Source organism: Pristis pectinata, chromosome 4 (genome assembly GCF_009764475.1).
Source record: "Pristis pectinata isolate sPriPec2 chromosome 4, sPriPec2.1.pri, whole genome shotgun sequence".
NCBI classification, from domain to species: domain Eukaryota; kingdom Metazoa; phylum Chordata; class Chondrichthyes; order Rhinopristiformes; family Pristidae; genus Pristis; species Pristis pectinata.
The window spans coordinates 62,100,452-62,125,089 of NC_067408.1; the positions used below are offsets into that span (position 1 = coordinate 62,100,452).

Here is a 24,638-nt window from a genome sequence, read left to right on the forward strand (position 1 = left end):
TGCTCCAAATTCCAGCACTTACAGTCTCTTGTGTCTCCACTGTTGTTAAACTGACCGGCTCGTGATGGGAAATAAGGAAAGGGCAGATGTAAAGATGGGAGTAATGTTGCTGTAGCGCCCACTCAGGAGGTAACCAGATGCCAGTCTGGCTGCTAAGATGCGGCCTCCATACCAGCCGCAGATGGGCAGCGGCAGGCGGTACCACCCGCAGCGCTAGGGAACCCTCTTACGTCATCAGGGAAAGGGCACGGGCGGCGGGGCAACTCCCGCCTGACGTAGTCAGGAGGCTGACGCCAGGCTATAAAAGGGGCTGAGGCGCCGACCGCGCAGCAGAGAGCTGCTGGGAGAGGCAGCAGCTGGGTTGGAGGTGCTGGGGACGGACACCGCTATTAAGAGAGCCTCCGAGATGAAGTCGCACAACGGCAGGAATGCAGAGAGATGTAAGCATTGGGCGGGCAAGCACCCCGGGGGACGGTCCTCTGAAGAAAGACAAGTTGCAATGGGAATGGATGTACGGAGGGAGAGGCTAAGGGCAGATTTGGGGAATAGATATGCCCGCAAAACTGGGGGGGGGGGAAGATGGATATTCTCCTCGTGGTGGGAGTGGTTAGTATTTGAGAAGGAATCTGTTAATGCAATGAGATCTTACACCCGATGAAGCAGCGTGATCGGACGATGATCCAACCCAAGGAACTCAGTGGGTCGAGCAGTATCTATGGCGGCGGAGGGTGGGTGGGAGAGAATTGTCGTCGTTTTGGGTCAAAACCCTGCAACAGAACCCGAAGCAGCGACAATTTTCTCCCCGCCCCCACCCTCCGCCGCCACAGATGCTGCTCGACCCACTGAATTCCTTGGGTAATAGATCATTGTCCGACAATTCCTCCCCCACAGATGCTGCTGAGTTCCCCGGCAGATTGTTGGTTGCTCCAGGTTCCAGCACCTGCAGCGCCTTGTGTCTTCGTGATCTAACACCCGTTTAGTATTTAAATACCGTGCTAAATGTTGTAGTTCAGCCTTGAATTGGGACCTGAACCACATTCCTTCGACTTGGAACTTCCAAACAGTTACTTCGTGAAGGAAGAAGGGAACATTTATACCCGGTACATGCAGCTGCTGGGCCACTAGTTGTACAGACGTAGTTTAACGCGCTATTGTGTATCTGCGGCAAGTTTTGCGGTGCTTTCAGACTTGCTATATTGGTGATTAACGTTCCTTTCTTGGTATCCTGAAGCGAGCGATCTAACTCCCAGTGTCTCGGCCGTATCGCGCTCGGGGGAAGCGGTTAAAACCAATAGTCACAACTTGACACGAATGTGTTTCAGCGCGGGCCGAAGACGAAGATCTGAGCGCCGTGCTGTGCGAATTTGACGCGGTGATCGAAGACTTCGCCTCCCCGCTCAACAAGAGACACTTCAGATATGATGAGCATCTGAGGTGTATGAAAAGGAGAAGCAGCACAAGCGTCAGCGACTCTGGCGTTAGTGATTCAGACAGTAAGTATTCAATACTGGAGCGAAACTGGTCTCCGGGTTTTAAACGTCTCTGGCAGAACCCCTATTAAACACGCCCAACACCAACTCCTGGAGGAAATCCTTCGGACTGATATTTGTGGCCACACAAAGTTATTGTGGATTGGGTCGATCCAGACCGATCCTGTAACTTCTGCAACCGTTTCCCTTACAATAATCAGTTGTTTCTTCAATTATCCCGGGATGTCCTCGCCGCTGCTCCTGAAGAACACGGCATGCAACATTCCGGAGCTCGGTTACATTGTACATACCAGAGAAACTCGAGTTTCCATTTTTTCCTCTGCTTTGACCGAACTGCAGGCCTGCCTGTAAAACCAGTTCTCCCCATGTAACCTTTCTAGGTTGGAGACCAAGGTTACCGAAGACCAGCCGGCGCAAGGATCGCTTCACTCAGTCTTCTCGCACTGCCCTCAGCGTGCCAGTGCCGAGAAACCTTGGTGACCTGGCGGACAGTGTAGTCTCAGTGGGCCGAAGGGCCTGGGTTCCGCGCCGTATCTATTCCCAACTTTTGCTCCATTGGCTAAAATCGTTGGCCTCCTTTCCGTCCTGTTAATAGCTTTGTACCCACACTGGGGAAACTTGCGTGCAAAAAAAGACGGCCCCCTGACTAATTGTGTTTAAGTGTGAGGCGCTGCGGTGGCAAAGAAAACGCCGCCTTGGCTCTGCATGCGTTTCGCATCGTTTGCTCCCGTGGTTCCAGCGTAGTAGTTGCTGTTCTTTTAAACCGACAGGTACAGATTCACTTCGGAGAAACAGTTTCGGCTTCAGTGACGAGAAGCTCGAGAATTCCACAGTTTCTTCTTCCAGAGGTATTTTGCTTTGTCTTGTCACTTGACTGATTAACCTTGCTGAGGAAAGGTTGATTGCTTTTGGGAACTTAAATTCGATTGCTGCCCGTACATGCCAGGAAAATACAATAGTTCAAGTTTATTGTTGTCATAAGCATACATATCAGGGTAGGAATATAAATCATGAAAATTGTCTTTTTGCAGCACAGTACATTACAAGACGAAGACCAATAAGTTAATTAACTTAAACGTACATAAAGTATACATGGTGCATCAGTAACTAGAGCTGGACTCGGCATTATCAGATAGTGGGGAAAATTCATTGCCGCCACGTCTGTGATGTATTTGCTGTACACAGTCATTACCGGCTGAGATGTCCTCCAGCACTTTTTATCAGGCAAGATTGATCTTGTCTCTATTGCACAAATTTACTGAGTGACTGGCGCACCTCTCCACAAAGGGAGTGTCCCGTGTGGGTACAGATAGTGACCAAAGGAGCGGTGAGACTCGCCATATTTCCCTCCAAGCTTTCCAGCTTCTAACCTGCAAGAATTGTTCGTTTAGCTTTGCTCAACATAGTCCAAGCAGGATCAGAGATTGTGGGGCCTGGTGCTGGAGTTTGAACTGGCTTTAGTCACTAGAGGTCACTTGATGTTGGTTCCAGCTGTCTCCAAGAGCAGCAGGTCTCCAACAGTTGTCGGGGAAGATGGCATGTGGAGAAGAGCCCGGCAGACGGGAGCCCTGTGACGTGGAGAAGGGTGGAAATCACTGTGGTTCCTGTAAAATTGCAGCTCCTCCCAATATTAGGAAGGTGGTGCTCCTGGTGTATGAAGTGGAGTGCTATCCTATCGGCCTTTTTTATTGTAAAGTATAATTTTAATAATGCTTCAAAGCTGTTTACAGTTGGTGTCTTTATCCCAAAAATGTCTTGGGACCCAACAAAGGTGCAATATATGTGCAGGCTCCACTCCTTTGGTAAATACATCATAAAGGTGGCTGCAATGAGCTTGCATTGAGGTCACTTTTAATTTCTAATTCTTGGGGAAGTGCAAGCAGCCACCCATGTAAATGACACCCCTATATCCCTGGCAATACCTGGCCCCAGGTGTGTCTCTCCAAGCTGTTTTGAATTACTGCCCTCCTGGAATCTTGCCATGTACTTGGGCCTAGCCAAAAATGTGAAGCCACCAGCATGATTTTGAAGTGGCTTATGTACATGCATTCATGGTATGTGTAGTTACTTCAAACTACTTTTTAGGCACCAGTCAGTCTATACAATCTATACAAGCTTGTACACCTTGCCTCGAAGTTAACCATTGTGGGACTCGAATGGTTTGGTTCTGACCAGTGGGGGTAGGGTGGATGGATGTTGGTGGAGAAGATGGTGTGGATGAGCTGCAAAATGTACCAACATCTAAATGGTTACTCTGTAATATGAATGCCAATAAGCCTATAATTAGTAGCTGGGTACGTTTTCCCTGTTTTTATAAATGGGAGACGACCAATGCCAAACCTTAAATGCTATAAATGGTCCTTTTTATTACAGCAAAACTTGGAGATACAAAGGAACTGGAAGACTATATTGCAGATTTGAACAGAACATTAGAAAGTGAGTATTGTCTATAGTACATTAAAATTTCTCAACACATGCTGCAATGAGGACTTTCAAACATTTTCCAGCTCGTATGCTGACAATATAAAGCAGTATGTAGTTTTATTGCTGATGACACAAAGGTTGGGGGTGTTGTGGATAGTGTGGAGGGCTGTCAGAGGTTACAGCGGGACATAGATAGGATGCAAAACTGGGCTGAGAAGTGGCAGATGCAGTTCACCCCAGATAAGTGTGAAGTGGTTCATTTTGGTAGGTCAAATATGATGGTAGAGTATAGTATTAATGGTAGGACTCCTGGCAGCATGGAGGATCAGAGGGATCTTGGGGTCCGAATCCATAGGACGCTCAAAGCAGCTGCACAGGTTGACTCTGTGGTTAAGAAGGCATATGGTGTATTGTCCTTCATCAATCTTGGAATTGAATTTAGGAGCCAAGAGGTAATGTTGCAGCCATACAGGACCCTGGTCAGACCCCACTTGGAGTACTGTACTCATTTCTGGTCGCCTCACTACAGGAAGGATGTGGAAGCCATAGAAAGGGTGCAGAGGAGATTTACAAGGATGCTGCCTGGATTGGGGAGCATGCCTTATGAAAACAGGTTGAGGGAACCTTTTCTCCTTGGAGAGACGGAGGATGAGGGGGGACCTGATAGAGGTATATAAGGTGATGAGAGGTATTGATCGTATGGATAGTCAGAGGCTTTCTCCCAGGGCTGAAATGGTGGCCACAAGAGGACACAGGTTTAAAGGTGCTGGGGGGTAGGTACAGAGGAGATGTCAGGGGTAAGTTTTTTACTCAGTGAGTGGCGAGTGCATGGAGTGGGCTGCCAGCAACGGTGGTGGAGGCGGATACGATAGGGTCTTTTAAGAGGCTTTTGGATAGGTACATGGAGCTTAGAAAAATAGAGGACTATGGGTAAGCCTAGTAATTTCTAGGGTAGGGACATGTTCGGCACAGCTTTGTGGGCCGAAGGGCCTGAATTGTGCTGTGGGTTTTCTATGTTTGTTTCTGTTTATTAACCCAAATTACATTCAACAGAGTTCTTTTCCACACACTTCCCAATCAGACTGTTAATGAAATTGCCAAATGGCAAAGTAGTCTGTTATAATTTGAAAGCCAAGTACTTGACCCATACAAATGGCAGATATCAGCTACTGGAATGGTATAGAAACAACTTGAAGGTATTGTTTGGGCAGGTTGACCATATTATCAGTAAATATATTGGTAAATGAGGCTAATTATGTTATGCTCATTGGACTATTTCACAGGTATGTGAAGGGAAGAAAAGATGAGCTTGGTCCTTGGCCCCGTTTCAACACTTGAAAAAGAATGTCTGCAAGGAACTGTTCAACCTGGCAATGTTTTTCAATGATGTTTGCACCTTGGAATAGTTGCCAGCTCTTGCGATCAGTAAATGCATTTCAAAACTGTTTCTGTTGTAGATATATTTTAATAATTGTGTGCTATATTTTTAAATCTAATTAGAACAGTGGATATACTATAAAGCTAGCACAGTGTGCCTTTGTATAATGAATATTGGGTGGGGGGATTCTGATTTGAGGACTTGAAGCAGTGCTGTTTGGGAGGGGATGAAGGGAAAAGTAATTGGGAAGGGGGTTAAATGAGGCCAGTTGAAACAGGAATGTTTCCATTTCAGTGATTCTCTTGGCCTGTTTTCCATCAGTTTAGCCCACAATGGTGCTGGCTGCCTTGTGGCCAATCCCTCTTGGGAGAGGAGACCTCAATGAAGGTACAAGGCCCTGCCACTTATAAATGATCTGTACACTTTTCCCACTGATTGGGTCTTAATCAGTTTCTATTACTAATAATCATTTCACATTGAAATATTTTGTAAATTAAAACATTGAAGTCAAATCTTTTGCTAGCTCAAACTAGTTCATGATCAGAGTGTACTGCTGCAAAGTGAAAGTGTTTTACAAGACTTCATCTATGTTACCCTTTGCTGATTTTTCCTGTACTGAATTTTAAATAAACATGTATTTTTGAAAGTTGCTTTGTTTTTCCATGTCTTCAGTCAAATTAACCATTTTGTATCATTTCACACAATGTGCTGTGCAAAGTATAGGTTGCTGAAGCACTGAAGATGTTCTATGATTCATGAATGCTGTCAAGTGTTGCTGCCCTGAGCTACTTTCAATATTTATGATTTACAGCTTAAAAACTTCCTGCCAGTTATTAGCATTCCTAACAGACATCACTGTGCCTGCCTTGTGCAGCAAAGGAAGGAATGATGCAAGAATAACTGCTTCATTCAAACTATTTTTAAATCCCATACTAGATCGCTGTTAAGTGTTTCCCTAAATGCAATGGTATTATAAGCATATTGGTAACTTTTATGTCAAACTTCAAACCCTAAGTGTCAGTTTGTCTTCTAGAGACTTGCATTTGGATGGTGTCCTCCTAATCACAATGTTTTAAGAAGAAATGAATAACTGTAGTCCCTAAAGCAGATTTTGACATGACAGTACACATTGTTGTTCAGTTACAAGCTGTGGGCATTGCTGTCATTTACTGCCCTGGAAGGTAGTGATAAGTTGTGCCTTCAACTCCTGCAGCCTTTCTGGTGGAGGTACTTCCACGTCCTTTTGGGCAGGGAGTTCTGGGATTTTGGATTCAGCCACAATGAAGGAGAAGCAACTTTGTATTCCAAGTTGGGATGTGTGGAGGCAAACCTGCAGGTACCTGCTGCCCCTGTTTTGATTGAGAGCTAAAAGTCTTCTCTTCCTAATGTTTCAATTGATCTGTGGCATCCATCAGGAACTGTATTGGATGCCTGGCTTAAAATCCTACCTTCACCTTGGCCAGTACAACACACTCTCAGAACTGAACTAGACTATCACTCAAGGTCCTGTGTCTAGTCTTCTGGAACAGGGCCAAAACTCATGACTTTTTTTGGCAAGTCTATCATTGAATCACAGCTGAATTCAAGTTTTTTTTCCTTTTGACTGCCCTTTAGAATAAGTATCCCGACTGAAATGCAATAACATTGTTTGATGTTCTTAATGTTTTTAATCTATCTGACGGACATTGATTGGCACTCCAAACATATAAAGGGAGTCTGCCTTTTTTCTCTAGCTGAAAATTTAAACTGAAACCATGTTTGTCCTTTCAGATGAACATAAGAGCCCATAGCACTATTTTGAGCAGCAGTGTGTAGACTTGTGTTCATCCCTCAACCAATGTGTCTGAAGCAAACTACCTGTTCTTCCTGGAAACATAACTCTTTAACCAAGTAAGAACTGTTTCACATCTCCATCTTCCACCTCTTTTTTCCTTCTGCCATTCACCTCTCCCCTAATTCTGAAATCTGGAGCAACAAACAATCTTCTGGAGGAGTGGTCTGAGCAGCATTGGTGGGGCGGGGAAAGAATTGTCCACATTTCAGGTTGAAACCGTGCATCAGGACTGTTGGTCCTAATACAGGGTTTCAAACCACAATGTTGACAATTCCTTTCCTGCCACAGATGCCGCTCAACCTGCTGAGTTCCTCCAGCAGATTGTTTGTTGCTACCTGGTCTTCTTACTGTTTGTGGGAGCTTGCTGTGAACTTGGCTGCTGCACTTCCCAAACTACCACATTCTATTGGATTATGGCTGCTAAGGTAGCCCATGGCCATGCATTCGTTCGTTTTCATTATTTTCATCAGCAAAGCTGTAGAGCCTGGGGGCAATAGCCAGAGTTCTGCTTCTTAATCCTGAAGCAATGAAGCCAGTTGGGGGTGAGGGGAAACGGCCACCGATCTATTTGTTGTCCAGGGTCAGGCATCCTCCTAAAAGTAGATTCTAAAAGATAACACTAAGTACTTACTCATCTCTTATTGCTCCTTTTGAGGATGTGACATATTTGGAATTGAGAAGGCAGTTGTGGGCCATCTTCTTGAACATGGGGAGGGATTGGGGAAAGTGGTAGTATTTGCATCAGCCTAGCTCAGATATAGCAAGAAGTCATCCACATCAGCACAGGAGTGGATTTGCAGAAAGCCACATTCAGGTTGGGTGACAACAACGGATTTTCTTTTTGTGGATGTTGTTCCCTTATTTGAGAAGGGGAGCAGGGATAGCCCAGGGAATTATAGACCGGTGAGTCTCACCTCAGTGGTTGGTAAGCTGATGCAGAAGATCCTGAGAGGCAGGATTTATGAACATTTGGAGAGGTATAATATGATTAGGAATAGTCAGCATGGCTTTGTCAAGGGCAGGTCCTGCCTTACGAGCCTGATTGAACTTTTTGAGGACGTGACTAAGCACATCGATGAAGGGAGAGCAGTAGATGTAGAGTATATGGATTTCAGCAAGGCGTTTGATAAAGTACCCCATGCGAGGCTTATGGAGAAGGTGAGGAGACATGGGATCCAAGGGGACATTGTAGTGTGGATCCAGAACTGGCTGGCCCACAGAAGGCAAAGAGTGGTTGTTGAAGAGTGGTATTCTGAGTGGAGGTCGGTGACCAGTGGAGTACCTCAGGGGTCTGTACTGGGACCCTTGCTCTTTGTGATTTTTATAAACGACCTGGATGAGGAAGTGGAGGGGTGGGTTAGTAAGTTTGCGGATGACACGAAAGTTGGGCATGTTGTGGATAGTTTGGAGGGCTGCCAAAGGTTACAGAGGGACATAGATAGGATGCAAAGTTGGGCTGAGAAGTGGCAGATGCAGTTCAACCCAGATAAGTGTGAAGTGGTTCATTTTGGTAGGTCAAATATGTTGGCGGAATATAGTATTAATGGTAGGACTCTTGGCAGTGTGGAGGATCAGAGGGATCTTGGGGTCTGAGTCCATTGGATGCTCAGAGTGGCTGCGCAGGTTGACTCTGTAGTTAAGAAGGCATATGGTGTATTGTCCTTCGTCAATCGGGGAATTGAATTTAGGAGCCGAGAGGTAATGTTGCAGCTATATAGATCCCTGGTCAGACCCCACTTGGAGTATTGTGCTCAATTCTGGTCGGCTCACTACAGGAAAGATGTGGAAGCCATAGAGAGGGTACAGAGGAGATTTACAAGGATGCTGCTTGGAATGTGGAACATGCCTTATGAAAGCAGGCTGAGGGAACTCGGCCTTTTCTCCTTGGAGCGATGGAGGATGAGGGGGGACCTGATAGAGGTGTATAAGATGATGAGAGGTATTGATTGGGTAGATAGTCAGAGGCTTTTCCCCAGGGCTGAAATGGTGGCCACAAGAGAACATAGGTTTAAGGTGCTGGGGAGTAGATATAGAGGAGATGTCAGGGGTAAGTTTTTTACTCAGAGAGTGGTGAGTGCGTGGAATGGGCTGCCGGAAACGGTGGTGGAGGCGGATACGATAGGGTCTTTCAAGAGACCGTTAGATAGGTACAAGGAGCTGAGTAAAATAGAGGGCTATGGGTAAGCCTAGTCATTTCTAGGGTAGGGACATGTTCAGCACAGCTTTGTAGGCCGAAGGGCCTGAATTGTGCTGTAGTTTTTCTATGTTTCTAAAGATCAATATATTAAACAGTTGGCGTTTTACAGTGATTCAACAGCTACCTAGCCACTACATCTAATACTTTTGGATTGCTCTTATAATGATTAAAACTCTCAAGCTGATAGCATTTGGACTTGCTTGGGTTATATGATATAGTCATTCAGTTGCATAACTAATGCTTAAAAACACCAGAGGGGAGGCTAAGTCTTTGTGAATTAACCCCCAAGGTCTCAAAGCTGAATTTGTATATTAAAAACCTGTTGCTTAAGCAAAACTCCTCCAAGGTAAAACAGCGAGCATTTCCTAATTATGACTTTAGGCTTTAGTTTCAGAACAATGTTCAATGAGTTTCATCATAAACTCAACAAATTGCATTATATGTTGCTGTTAATGTAACCAAGTGTACCAAAGTACTCAACAGGAATGTTAGCAGAGAGAACCCTCTACTGAGCCACATAAGGAGACATTGAGACAGCATGGTTAAAGAGAGACACAAGAGACTGCAGATCCTGGAATTTGGAGCAACACAATCTGCTGGAGGAACTCAGTGGATCAAACAGCATCTGTGGGGTGAATTATCAACGTTTTGGGTCAAAACCCTGCATCAGGACTGAGAGTGGAGAGGGGTGATGGCTGGTATAAAGAGGAGAGGGGGAGGGGTGAGACAGGAGTCTTTGGTGATTAGTGGACTGAGGAGGGGTGAAAGATAACAGGCAGGTAGTGCCAGGTAGAGGAGGGGATGGTGAAGGTGAATGATAGGTGGAAGCAGACAAAGAGGGAGAAAAAATGAGAGGCAGATGGAGCGAGGTGGGGGGGGGGAGAAGGAGAACAGTGTGAAGGTTGGGACAATTGCTGTAAGGAGATAAGCAGGAACACAAAGGGCTCCGAGTGCTGGAATCTGATAAGTAAAGGCGGTGAAAATGGGAACCATTAGTTTATAAGACCATAGGATGTAGGAGTAGAATTAGGCCATTTGGCCCATTGAGTATGCTCCGCCATTCAATCATGGCTGATTTTTTTCAAACCCATTCTCCCCATAACCCTTAACCCCCTTATCAATCTCTTCCTTATACACACCCAATGACTTGGCCTCCACAGCCCTTTGTGGCAATGAATTCCACAGATTCACCACCCTCTGACTGAAGAAATTCCTTCTCATCTTAGTTCTAAAGGGATGTCCTTTATTCTGAGGCTGTGCCCTCAGATCCTAGACTCTCCTGCTAATGGAAACATCCTCTCCATGTCCACTCCATCCAGGCCTTTCAGTATCCGGTAGGTTTCAATGAGATCCCACCTCATCCTTCTGAACTCCATCAAGTAGAAGCCCAGAGACATCAAATGCTCCTCATACATAAGCATCAGGGGAAAGGCAAATGGCAGAAGGAAAATGGAGATGGAAGATAGAGATGTGAAACAGTTCTTGCTTGGTTAAAGCGTTAGGTTTCAAGGAGGAATGAGATGGAGTCTGGGAAAGGGGAAGGGAGGAATTCCACAGCTATAAGGCCAGGCACCTGAAGTTGTCAATGATGATGCTATATTTCCTCCATTTATTTTGGGTGAACTGTGGTACAGTCATGAGAACAATTATCGATTATAAGTTGTTGTTCAAAGCATGTTAACATGGACTGGGTCTCCACGTCCTAAGGTTTGTTCCAAGGCTAACAGCACCAAACATGTCCCCTTTTTCCTTTAATTGGGACTGATAAATCTGGAAACCTTCAGAAACTGTGGTACAACTGGCACAATGGAGCTGAGCTGACACCAAGTAACCGATAATGTGAGATCATCTGAACTGAGACTTGGTGGAGACCAGTGGCACTGTAAAAATACACCAGTCACAGAAGACAAGCCCTCGATAGAGGAGACTATGCCCTAACTGGTGACTTATGCAATACTTATATGCTTAAATCAGCTTCTTAGAGACAACTTGCTGGAGTTACTGGGTAAGACGAAACCAAGAAGGAGCAAATTGGCAGTTGTGGTACATCAGCAGACTGATCAGATCATATCTCCTTATGTAATAAAGGATTAATAGTTTAAAAATAATGAAGTTGTTTTCTACTGTGTTCTGTTTATGACACCAAGATTGAGGGCAAGGCCTTTGTCGAATATTTCAGACTTGCACTGAGTTTTTAAACTCCCCTACTAGATGTTGCAGTGCAGGGATCTGTTTATGAATTGTGTGTGTGTGTGTGCGTGCGTGCGTGCGTGCGCGTGTGTGTGTGTGTGTGTGTGTGTGTTCTGTATATCTCCGGTAGGGATTTGAGCAAATGGAATTTCTGAATATGATGTTATTCTTGGATGGCATGCATGAAGTGGAAACACTACTGAGGGGGAATGTAAACCAGACACCATTGCTTCAAGTGAAATAGGGTCTCATTAAATAGAAAAGCTTTTGCTCTGTTAATTACCAATTTCATCTTGCTTTAAGATTTCTCTTCTATGAAGATATTCACCTTAAAAACTTGTGCTAATGTTATGCTCTGAAATTCTGTCCTACTTTTCCCCAGACTGGCCGTAGATGAAGAAGGTCATTTAGCCCATCCATATAAGAAACAGCACAACAGCAACCCAGCTCTTTATGGTTTTCACACTCATCCAGGCTCCACTTCACAAGTCAACTACATTATGTGAGGAAGAATCTCAACCTTTGTCCATTTGGACCCTTGCCTCTTGCCCTACTTTAACAATGCAGCTATAGAACACAGAACAGTACAGCACAGGAACAGGCCCTTCAGCCCACCATGTCAATAGACAGTCAGAATCCTTCTCCCAGGGTAGAAATGTCAAGTACTAGAGGACATGCATTTAAGGTGAGGGGGGAAAGTTTAATGGAGATTTGTGGGGCAAGTATTTTACACAGAGAATGATGGGTGCCTGGAATGGGCTGCCAGAGGTGGTGGTGGAGGCAGATATGATCGTGGCATTCAGAGACTTTTAGACAGACACATGAATATACATGTACATGAATATCATGTGCAGGCAGAAAAAATTTAGTTTAATTCTGCATCATGGTCGGCACAGATATTGTGGGCCGAAGGACCTGTCCTGTGTTGTACTATTCTGTGTTCTATGTCTGTACTGGGGTTATACTTAACTTTTCTGAAACAATTTATTATTTTACAGATCACAGCTTAATCAGAGTATAATACACTTTGTCTTCCTGTGAGAATGAGAGCCGTAAGCTCTGCTTCCTGAAGGCATATTCCAAACTGATGCAATTCAGGTTTACATCCTCTCCTGTCGTTAGGTTAAATACCTTTCAGCAGCTCGAGAATGAAAGCCCGTCCAACATTACCCTTCATAATTTACCTTCAACTTATTCCCTCCCTATAATTATCTTGTCAGCCTGGCTTATTCTCATTTATCCCTGCTAATTAGACCTGCCCCCTGGCTCAAGAGCTTGCATCAAATCTCCAAACTGCTGTGTCACATCACCAGGGCAAACACAACGATGGGGGTCATTTGGAAGCAATTGTTTTTTTCCACACACTGTTGCCAGGAGTTGTTAGCGATGAAGGGATGATTTGAGGTATTGCTGAAATATTCCTCCTAATCCTGGCTGTTCTTTTGCTGGCTTGTCTCTTCCAGTCCTGTAACAACCCCCCACCCCCAACCTCCCGGCTGTGTTCTATATGCATTTATAATTGTGGCAATTTTTGTAGCCCCACTTCCTCTCCCCAGCACCAGAACAGTCAGTTCTGATGCATAGGTCCTAAGTTCTGTAATTCCCTCCTTAATCTCTCATCTCTATCTCTTCTCATTTAAACTACCTCTTAAAAAACATTCTGACTGCTTTTGGTCACCTGTCTGAATATACCTTTCTGGGCTTTGCAGTCGTATTTTCTTTGATAATGCTCCAGTGAACCTTGGATAGTTGTACAATGTTAAAGGCTTTATACTTTGTTGTGGATGATATTGAACAGGGCTGAGGCAAAATTCAATCATTCGGTTATGAGAACCATCTGCTATGGTTAGAATTCTGCTTCCTCACATCACCTCCTCCACAATTCCAATCAGCCTGTGAGACTGCCTGCATTTGCTAGCTACAGGGTCAGGCTCTTGTTTGTGGAGGTCAGAGCTAGGTTATAGCTGCAAGAATAATTGTCCGAGCATTATCATCTCTTAAGTGACTGCCTTTCAAAGTAACGTCATTGACTGCTCTGGCCTCTGGAGCTGTCAGTCACACTCTGGAAGCCCACACAGCTGATTCCAATCTAACGATTTGTGCCAGTTTCATTGCTTCAGGATCTTTCCTTCCTTTGTTCTTGAATAATACTTCACTGTCCTTCCATGTGTGAACCAGGTTACTCATTTGCTCGCGAATAGAGAAAGTCATTATATCCTCGTCACTCAACAGTAGAGTGCTGCCTCTTTTATCAAACTGTTTTTTGTTTCTTTTGCTAATTTTATCCGTTTGGTTTTCTCCCCATTTCTCCCTTCCTCCCTCCAGCCTTCCTGCTCCTCATTCTCTCTTCTATCTATTCATTGGCTCCTGTGTTTTCCTTTATTCCTTCCACTGCTTACTGTTCCATCACTTCTTCCTCCTTTTTCTCTATCTCCTTCTCTCTCCCTCTTCTTCCTGGCTCTCTCCATCCTTTTGTTTATTCTTGCTTCACCTCTTCCCTCCCTCCAACATGCCTTAACCATATTTTTCCATGAAATGCCTTGGGAAAATATTCTTTCACTGATACCCTGCATCTGGGAAATGCCTTCTTCACATCAGGGAGCAGGGACAGGAGCCTGAAGACCCACACACAACGATTCAGGAACAGCTTCTTGCCCTCGGCCATCAGATTTCTGTACAGTCCACGAACCCATGAACTCTACCTCGCCATTCCTCTTATTTTTGTAACTTATAGTCATTTTTATGTCTTGCACTGTACTGCTGCCACAAAACAACAAATTTCACAACGTATGTCAGTGATAATAAACCTGATTCTGATTCTGATTCTGGCATTGTCAATTCCTGTAAACTGCAATAATAAGTGGGATAACTATTACTTCAAATGCTAATGACCTGGCTTTGATTTTGGTTACCCATAGATTGTCAACAGGGCTTGAATTTTGTGTTAAATTTTAACTGATAAAAACATGAGAAAATATCTTCAAAATTTCGTTCTTACCAATAAAGCTGACAATATATGACCACCAAGAATTCTGCATGGTGGTCACATATTGTCAGTTTCATTGGTGAGAACGAAACTTCAAGGATGTTTTCTCACTTTCAAGTCATACACAAGGACTACAGTTGTTATTATTTTGTGGGGATGTGGACCTCACTGGCAAGACCAGCATTTATTGCCCATCCCTAATTGCCCTTGAACTGAGTGTGCACTGGTTAGTGGCATTAGAAAAAGCATGAGTGGAAATGGGGTGAAGAACCAAAGGTCTGCAGGATTACATGAATTTTATGTATCTTTGACAATCGTAGAAAGATACAGCACAGAAACAGACCCTTCGGCCCATTGAGTCCATGTCAGCCATCTGCCACCCATTTACACTAACTTTACATTAATCCCACTTTTTATTCTCCCCACATTCACATCAACTCCCCCCTAACCTGAGGGGCAACTTAACCTACCAACCTGCATGCCTTTGGGATGTGGGAGTAAACCTGAGCACTTGGGGGAAAACTGTACGGTCGCAGGCAGAACGTGCAAACTCCACACAAACAGTGCCCAAAATCAGTATTGAACCTGGGTCTCTGGCGCTGTGAGGCAGTGGCTCTACTAGTTGTGCTAGTGAAGCAGATAAATATCTGAGGAAAAGTCTGTACTAGTCCGTAAAATCTGCAGAATTATTATTCGTGTGATTTCAGATTGTTGGATTGTGTGATTGTTGGATTTCAGAGCACCCACACACTGCTTTGCATGTAAAATTAAAAGATCCACTCTAAGCCTTTGTATTCTTAGAGAGGTCACTAATGGAAAGCATAACTAAAATGAAAAGATGTTCAGGCGATGGTGCAATCAGGGACCAAACTAAAGCAAGCAAATAGCCTGTTTTATAAGAACTCTGTGATGTACACTCCAGCTTTACAGCAAGAATTTGGCAATGGTTTGTGAAAATGATTTGCAATGCATTGCAAGCGTGGTGAGTAACACACAACGGCCATTACCCTTGATGAGAGGCTTGAGAGGCATGGTACTGTGGCTCTAACTATCCTGTTTCCATTAACAATGAAGGGAATGATAATGTAATGTAATGACCAACACTGTGAAATTACACAAATATGCAATTTCATGTCTCAGTGTTGTTCGGAAAATTCTCAACACTTTGCCTCTACGGGGATTGAAAGACATGGAAAGTCGATGGATCTCTTGCCAAATGCTAATAAAAATCCAGCAAACACCTCTAATTGAGCCAAAAATAAAAACTGAAAAAACATAAGCCCCAATGGTAAGCAACCAAGTCTCTTTTAGCAATCATAACACCTCTTCTCCCCATCGGATTGGAAATTCCCTGCTTTGTTTGGATGTGTATGGGAGAAATAAGCTGGCTCCTGGGTCAAAACTGGCAGCTGGAGTGATTGAAATGATGGACAATCCATTTTGTTTATGCAGAGAACACAGAGCGCTTCTGCTGAGGCAGAGAGATTTAGAATTAATGGAGGAATAGATAAAAGATAAGACCAAAAATAAGGTTAATTAACAACGGAAGTCTGGCAGTTTCCTTGTTCTGGTTTATTATACGAAGGGGCTGTATTGATTGAATTGAACAGGTCTTATCATTATTTTTCCCCAAGATTCCTGACAAATGTGTGCTTGGTCTGCATTAGGAGATATTGAACAACCACATGCATAGAAATTACAGTGCAGTATGATACAGTGGTACAGCTAGTATTGCTGCTGCCTCACAGCTCCACTGATCCAGGTTCAATCTTGACCTCAGGTGTTGTCTGTGTGGAGTTTGCACATTCTCCCTGTGACCGGGTGGGTTTCCTCCCACATCCCAAAGACCCGTGGGTTGGAAGGTTAATTGTGAATTGCTCTTATTGTGTAGGTGAGTGGTAGAAACGGGGGAGATTTGATGTGAATTAGGAGAGAATGAAACATTGGATTAGTGTAGGACCAGTGTAAATGGGTGCCTGATGGTTGGCATCGACTTGGTGGGTTGAAGGGCCTGCTTCCATGCTGTATGCCTCTATACAAATATCCAGTGGAGGACATGAGGTGAATTGGTTAGAGGACAGGACTGTAGTCACAGCCTTTTCTTTTTCAATCTTTTTATTAGTTTTCAAATTAATACAGATTAATATAATCAATGTTTATACATGTAATACAAAGAGATCAGGAGAACAATGACATGGATAATCATAAAGAACAATAATGTATAAAAAAAATCTGTAGATCCAATGATCTGTTAGTGAATGAATATAATATAAAAGAAAAAGATTTATTATAAAATATAAAAGAAAGAAAAAAAATCCCCAAAACAATAAGAAAAATTATAAACAATATATCAAACCAAACTAAGCTAAAGAAAAAAAAACAGAAAAAAAAACTGGACTAAAATTTCTCAATAGAAACAGAGCAATATTATGTCGTCAACTCCATTCCTTTAAATTGAAAGGTTATTATAAGGAGATCTATATCATGTGAAGATATTGAATAAATGGACTCCAAACTTCCTCAAATTTAAGCGAAGGATCAACAGTACCACTCCTAATTTTTTCCAAGTTTAAACATGATACAGTTTGAGAGAACCATTGAAAAGTAGTAGGGGGTATTGGATCCTTCCCTTTAAGCAAGATGGATCATTTGGCCATTAATGTAACAAAGGCAGTCATACGGTTAGCGGAGGCAGATAGATGGCCAGATGTAGTCACAGTCCTGGGTTACAGAATGATACAAGTGGAAATAAGGCAGTCAAGGTCAACTTCAGAGAGAGACGGGGCAGGAGACCCTCATGTCAAAGACCAGCTGAAATGCATAAATGTGTATGTTATGTGAATGTCTAACGTGTCCCTCCGGAAACAGCCAAATTTACATTCCCTTGCAGACCCTTGTACATGGCCACAGACCCAGTAACCATCCTTCGCTTCTTATCCTCCCCTTCCTTCTCTTCCCTTTACCATCTCCCCAAAGACACTGTTTCCCAGCTTGGGCACCCATAAGACCATAAGACATAGGAGCAGAATTAGGCCATTTGGCCCATTGAGTCTGCTCCACCATTCAATCATGGCTTATTCTTTTCAACCCCATTGTCCCTCCTTCTCCTCATAACCCTTAAGCCTCTTACCAATCAAGAACCTATCAATCTCTGCCTTAAATTCACCCAGTGACTTGGCCTCCACAGCCTTCTGTGGTAAAGAATTAAACAGATTCACCACCCTCTGGCTGAAGAAATTCCTCCTAATCTCAGTTCTAAAGGGGTGTCCCTTTATTCTGAGGCTGTGCCCTTGGATCCTAGGCTCTCCTACTAATGGAAACATCCTCTCCACATCCACTCTATCCAGGCCTTTCAGTATCCAGTAGGTTTCAATGAGATTCCCCCCTTCTGAAATCCATCGAGTACAGGCCCAGAGGCATCAAACGCTCCTCATATGTTAAGCCTTTCATTCCTGGGATCATTCTTGACCCTCTCCAGGGCCAGCACATCCTTTTGTAGATACGGGGCCCAAAAATGCTCATAATATTCCAACTAAGATATTCCACCTGGCACCTCTAGGTGACGGTTGTTTGTGTCTGACCTTTAACAGGGACTGGAAATGGAAACGGGCAGGTAGCAACAATCCGGTCCTATCCCCAACCAATTGCAACAGGGGAAGAGAAAGGGGAGGGGTTTTGGGAGTCTGGAGTTACCATGGTGGGGTCAGTTCTTGGGCCACTATGGAAAACTCATATATCAGGAGATTCAGATGTTAATGCCTTCTTTCGTGCATCGTGTGACATAACCAGCACCACATTGCTGCTTTCCTGAATTTGAAGACAGAACAATGGGTGTGAGAAGCCAATTTTCATCAGTCACTGAATCGTGTTGGCACTGAAAGGATCCAATGCCTTCGCCTTCTATCATGTGATTTACATTAGTGACACATGATCAGTTGTGTGGGAAAACTCAGTGCTCTGGCAGCCCTGACTGATAACCTGCAGCTGCACTGCCGGAGCCTCTGAAACAAAATGATTCAGTTTGCAACATGCTCCAGTTTACTGTAGAAAGATTACAGTCTCATGCCCCAATAATGTCCATGACCATTAGCGAAGAACGGTACTATATCAGAATTAGGTACACCACCACATTATCAACACCCGCCCTTTTGAGATTAACCCCAGTGCACATGGTTTGAACATCACAATAAAAACTAGAAATGAATTTCTTCTCCCACTGAAGTCATAGAGTTATACAGCAGGGAAACAGGCCCTTCGGCCCAAATCATCCATGCCGACCAAGGTGCCTTCCTGAGCTATTCCATTGTCCCTGTGTCTGGCTTGCATCACTCTAAAACTTTCCTATCCATTTACCACATTTCCATGTTATAACACTATTGAACAGTCCCCTAGCACATTATATGATTATTGAACAGTACCCTAGTATGATAAGATAGACCCTTGAATCTCACAATTTACCTCATTATGGCCTTGTACCTTAGTGTCTGCCTGCACTGCACTTTCTCTGTAACTATAACACTTTATTCTGCATTCCGTTATTGTTTTACCTTGTACTACCTCGATGCACTGATATGAAGAATTGATCTGTATGGATGGCATGCAAAGCAAAGTTTTTCACTGCACCTCGATACATGAATAGACCAATTTACCTACTTACCCATCTAAATTTCTTTCGAATTCACTATTTGAATTGGTGTTGGGGGGATGGAGGTGGGGTGCACCTTGTTGGTTTAAGTTTCTCACCTCATTTCCATGCACCACAACAACATGCTTGCAATTTCCTTCTGCGCATGGACCACAACTTGTTTACAAGTGTATCAGTGATATCCCAGATCATCAGACGCCAGGGTTCAATTCAGCCAACTTGTTGGTGAGTCAAGAGGTGTTGGCCACGCATCAGCCTCATCACTTGGGATAAACACCTCAACGGAAACAAAATACACTGCAACATCTGAGTGGAAATTTAATACACAGCCCAAATGACAGAAACATCCAGCAAAGAAAGTAGCCATTCAAACCACTGGACTTGTGTCAGCTCCCTGACAGTACTATCCAAGTAATTCTACCCTGCTCTTTCCCATAGCCGTGGATGTTTCCCCCCTTCAAGTATTGATCTAATTCCTGTTTAATATTTACGGCTTTTACTTCCTTAATCTTAATATCTTGCTGCATAAAATATATTCCCCCCCTGGGGTTTTTTTTTTGGCTAATTACCTGAAATATGTGTCCCTTAAGGACCTCTTAGCTATAAGGAGAGGTTGGACAGACTTGGGTTGTTTTCTCTGGAGTGCCGGAGGCTGAGGGGAGATTGAGAGAAGTTTATAAAATTATGAGAGGCATAGACAGAGTAAATAGTCAGAATCTTTTTCCCAAGATGGTATTGGTATTGGTTTATTATTGTCACTTGTACCGAGGTACAGTGAAAAACTTGTCTTGCATACCGCTTGTACAAATCAATTCATTACACAGTGCATTGAGGTAGTACAGGGTAAAAATAATAACAGAATACACAGTAAAGTGTCACAGCTACAGGGAAGTGCATTGCAGGTAGACATTAAGGTGCAAGGTCAAACAAGGTAGATTGTGAGGTCAAGCGTCCATCTCATTGTATAAGGGAACCATTCAATAGTCTTATCATCATGGGATAAAAGCTGTCCTTGAGCCTGGTGGTATGTGCCCTCAGGCTCCTGTATCTTCTGCCTGAAGAAAGAATGGAGAGGAGAGAAGGGAGAATGACCCAGGTGGGTGGGGTCTTTGATTATGCTGGCTGCTTCACTGAGGCAGTGAGAGGTACAGACAGAGTCCATGGAGGGGAGGCTGGTTTCCGTGATGCACTGGGCTGTGTCCACAACTCTCTGCAGTTTCTTGCAAGGTGGAAATGACAAATACCAGAGGGCACAGCTTTAAGGTGAGAGGTGAAAAGTTTAAGGGAGCAACAAACAATCTGCTGGAAGAACTCAGCGGGTCAAGCAGCATTTGTACGGGGGAAAGGAATTGTCAATATTTTGAGCTGAAATCTTATATCTGTCCTGATGCAGGGTTTCGACCCAAAATGTCAACAATTCCTTTCCCCTCACATTTGCTGCTTGGCACGCTGAGTTCCTTCAGAAGATTGTTTGTTGCTCCAGATCCCAGCATCTGCACAACTTGTGTCTCCAAAGTTTAAGCGAGAAGTCGGGTGCAAGTTTTTTTACACAGAGAGTGATAGGTGCCTGGAACATGCTGCCGGGATAGTGGTGGAAGCAGATAAGATAGTGATGTTTAAGAGGCATTTAGACAGACACATGAACATGCAGGGAATGGAGAGATATGGATCATGTGCAGACAGATGGGATTAGTTTCATTTGGCATCACAGTTGGCACAGACATCGTGGGCTGAAGGGCCTGTTCCTGTGCTGTATAGTTCTATGTCCCTAGGAAGGAAATGCTGCAGCAAAATTGCACCTACAAGCTCTCGTTTCCAGCAACACTGCGGTGCATCCTTACACTGCACTTCACCCTGCCCCTATCAAAGTCCAGCTTCCTTCACTTCAGCCTGTGGAACACTCCAGCCTGAGTTCACTGGTACCTTCTTGCTTCTTGATCCCACTCTTTCCCAGGCAAATCCACACTGACGTTCCAGTGTAGGACTGAGGGGCACCATGCTTTGGATTCACTGTGTTTGGGATGAATGGTGAAACTAAGGCCCCATTCCTCTGTTCAGGTGGATGGATGCCATGACACTAGCTAAAGAATGGAGTGGGGGAGGGATGATCTCTGTAATCTCTCACTGAGATCACTTAAGATAAATATTCTGGTTGATTATCTCATTTGTGGGGCTCCAGGTGCCCATTGGCTACTGTGTTTCCCCTACCTTCAACTAGAGTGATGTTAAAAGTTCTTCACTGGATGCAAAGTGCCTTGAAAGGTCAAGAGATCATTCAAGGCACCATATAAATACAAATTCTTTCTTCCTCATAAGCTCTCCCATGATTCTCATCAGCCACATGATCAATAGCCACATAAAATAAAATCTAGCCCCAAAGAATCACCTTTGAATTTCAGCAAATTTCACACCTCCACTTTAGCGCCTCTACTTCCTCGGAAGACGAACGAAATTTGGCATAGCCCTGTTAACCCTCACCAATTTTTATAGGTGCACCATAGAAAGTATCCTATCCAGATGCATCACAGATGTATGGCAACTGCTCCTGCCCAGGACCCTAAGAAATTGCAGATTGTTGTGGACACAGCTCAGTCCATCATGAGAACCAACCTATCCTCCATTGACTGTTTATGCTTCCCATTGCCTTGGGAAATCATCCAACATAATCAAAGACCCCTCCCCACCCCAGTCATTTTCTCTTCTCCCCCCCTTACATAGGGCAGAAGATACAAAAGCTTGAAAACATGCACCGCCAGGCTCAAGGACAGCTTCTATCCTGTTGTTATCAGACTGTTGAGTGGACCTCCTGTACACTAAAGGTGAACTCTTGATCTCTCAGTCAACCTTATCATGGCTCTTGCACCTTATTTGTCTACCTGCACTGCACTTTCTCTGTAACTAAAACTTCTGTTATTGCTTTTCCCTTTGTACTACCTTGATGTACTCATGGTTTGGGATGATATGTCTGGATGGCATGCAAACAAAATCTTTTCACTGTATCTCAGTACATGCGACAATAATAAACCGATTACCAATTACATCACTGGCATCCGTACATTCAGCTGCCTCAGCTACTGCGTTCCTCCCACTCCCCTCCTTTAAAACATGTGTTAAGATCTACCTCTCCAACCAAACTTTGTTACCTTTCTTAACATCTCCCTTCGGACAGGGTATCAACATTTGAAGACTCTGCTCTGAAGTACCTTGTTGCATTTTGTCCTCTAATGCAAGTGCTTGTGTTATTGCACAGGTTACTTTTGCAAAGAATTGCAATGACTATGTTGTTAGAAAAAGGATTTCTCTGGGTTCCTTCCACTTTTGAGTCTTATAGCTGCACAATTAGAAAGAAAACGTTTGTTTTTAGTTGATGTTTTCTGCTGACTTCACAACAGAGTGCCAACTCTGCAGTATTAGTCTGCAAGAAATGTCATCACCACCTATAAATTACATACCCATTGATTAGGTGTCAACTGGAATTCCAGCTATCTTGCCATCTTGTCATCTGAATCCATATTAGTCACTTGTTTGTAATGTCTCGACGAGCACAAGTTTATGTCAATCATTCCTTCGAACAAGGGGGGTGGGGAAATCTGTGATGGGATGTGCAGGGATTACCTCAGACTCTCACCCCTTGAGTATTAATAGGATGCTACGCACAGATGTTCAAAGGTGGGACCCTGCTGACCTGTGGTGGCAATCTCAATCCTGAGCCATTAGGTCATGGATTCAAATCCTCCTCCTCCAGAGACCCGAGTCCAAAGTATAGGCCTGATCTCCCAGCTGCAGTACCGAGGGATTGCTGTGGTGTTGCAGGGGCGATCTCTCAGATGGGATGTTAAACAGAGATCCTGTCTAATCTCTCAATAGCACTATTTCGATAAAGGGCAGAGGAATTCCCTTCGGTGACCCAGCCAACACTTCTTGCTTGATCAACATCACTACAAAAATAATCTGATTATTATCCTATTATTTTGATTAATATCTATGATTTATCCAGTGCCTTTGAAGCTTCAGGGTGTAATTATAGTTACTTTGTTTTCTCAGTTAGAGAATTTGCAAAGCTATTGGTAGTAATCTGCTTTGAAATGTCCAAAGGTTGTGAAAGATGCCCAGAAACAAAGGTCAGAGTCATGGAGTTATGCAGCATGGAAACAGGTCCTTCAGCCCACCGAGTCTGCACTGACAATCAGCCACTCATTTACACTAATCCTACACGAATCCCATTTTATTCTCCCCACATTCCCATCAACTCCCCCGTGATTCTACCACTTACTTATTCACTAGGGGCAATTTACAGCGGCTAATTAACTTACTAACCCACACGTCTTTGGGATGTGGGAGGAAAGTGGAGCAAGATGCTATTAAACTGAAAAGGGTGCAGAAAGGATTTACAAGGATGTTGCCAGGACTTGGGGAACTGAGTTATAGGGAGAGGTTGGACAGGCTAGAACTTTATTCCTTGGAGTGTAGGAGACTGAGAGTTGTATAAAAACTTGAGGGGCATAGATAGGGTGAATGCACACAGTCTTTTTCCCAGGATTGGGGAATCAAGAACTAGAGGGCATAGGTTTAAGGTAAGAAAGAAAAGATTTGACAGGAACTTAAGGGGCAACTTTTTTACACAAGCATGGTATCTATGTGGAATGAGCTGCCAGAGGAAGTGGTTGAGGAAGGTGTAATAAGAACATTTAAAAGACAGTTAGACGACTGGATAGGAATGGTTTAGAAGGAAATGGACCAAATGCTGGCAAATGGGATTATCTTGGATGGACAGCTTGGTTGGCATGGACTAGTTGGGCCAAAGGGCCTGTTTCCATGCTGAATGACTTTATGACTCTATGACACCAGGAGGAAACCTACACAGTCACAGGGAGAATGTACAGACTCCACACAGACAGCACCCGAGGTCAGGATTGAACCTGGGTCTCTGGTGCTGTGAGGCAGTGGCTCTACCCGCTGCACCACAGTACCGCCCTAAAGCCTCCGGAAAATAACCGGGGCTTAAGACTAGCATCGTCTTGCTTGGTATGTGTACATTAAATCAGAATCAGAATCAGGTTTATTATCACTGATATACATAGTGAAATTTGTTGTTTTGCGGCAGCAGTACAGTGCAAGACATAAAAATTATTGTAACTTACCAAAACAAAATAGTGCAAAAGAGGAATAATGAGGTAGAGTTCATGGGTTCATGGACCATTCAGAAATCTGATGGTGGAGGGGAAGAAACTATTCCTGAAGTGTTGAATGTGGGTCTTCAGGCTCCTGTACCTCCTCCCTGATGGTAGTAATGAGAAAGTGGCATGTCCCGTATGGTGAGGATCCTTAATGATGGATGCCGCCTTCTTGAGACACCACCTCTTGAAGATGTCCTCAATGGTGGGGAGAGTTGTGCCCATGATGGAGCTGGCTGAGTCGACAACCCTCTGCAGCCTCTTTCAATCCTGCACATTGGAGCCTCCATACCAGAAGGTGAGGCAACCAGTCAGAATGC

At 44.0% G+C, this 24,638-nt stretch overlaps 1 protein-coding gene across 1 annotated transcript; it reads left to right on the plus strand.

The window, feature by feature from the left end:
* The first annotated feature begins 300 nt into the window (after positions 1–300).
* Positions 301–5,942, plus strand: rgcc (regulator of cell cycle). The gene is made up of 5 exons (XM_052014244.1): positions 301–440; positions 1,323–1,493; positions 2,261–2,338; positions 3,864–3,926; positions 5,198–5,942. The coding sequence occupies exons 1-5, from the start codon at positions 407–409 to the stop codon at positions 5,203–5,205; spliced, it is 354 nt and encodes a 117-aa protein (XP_051870204.1). The 5' UTR covers positions 301–406; the 3' UTR covers positions 5,206–5,942.
* The last annotated feature ends 18,696 nt before the right edge of the window (positions 5,943–24,638 follow it).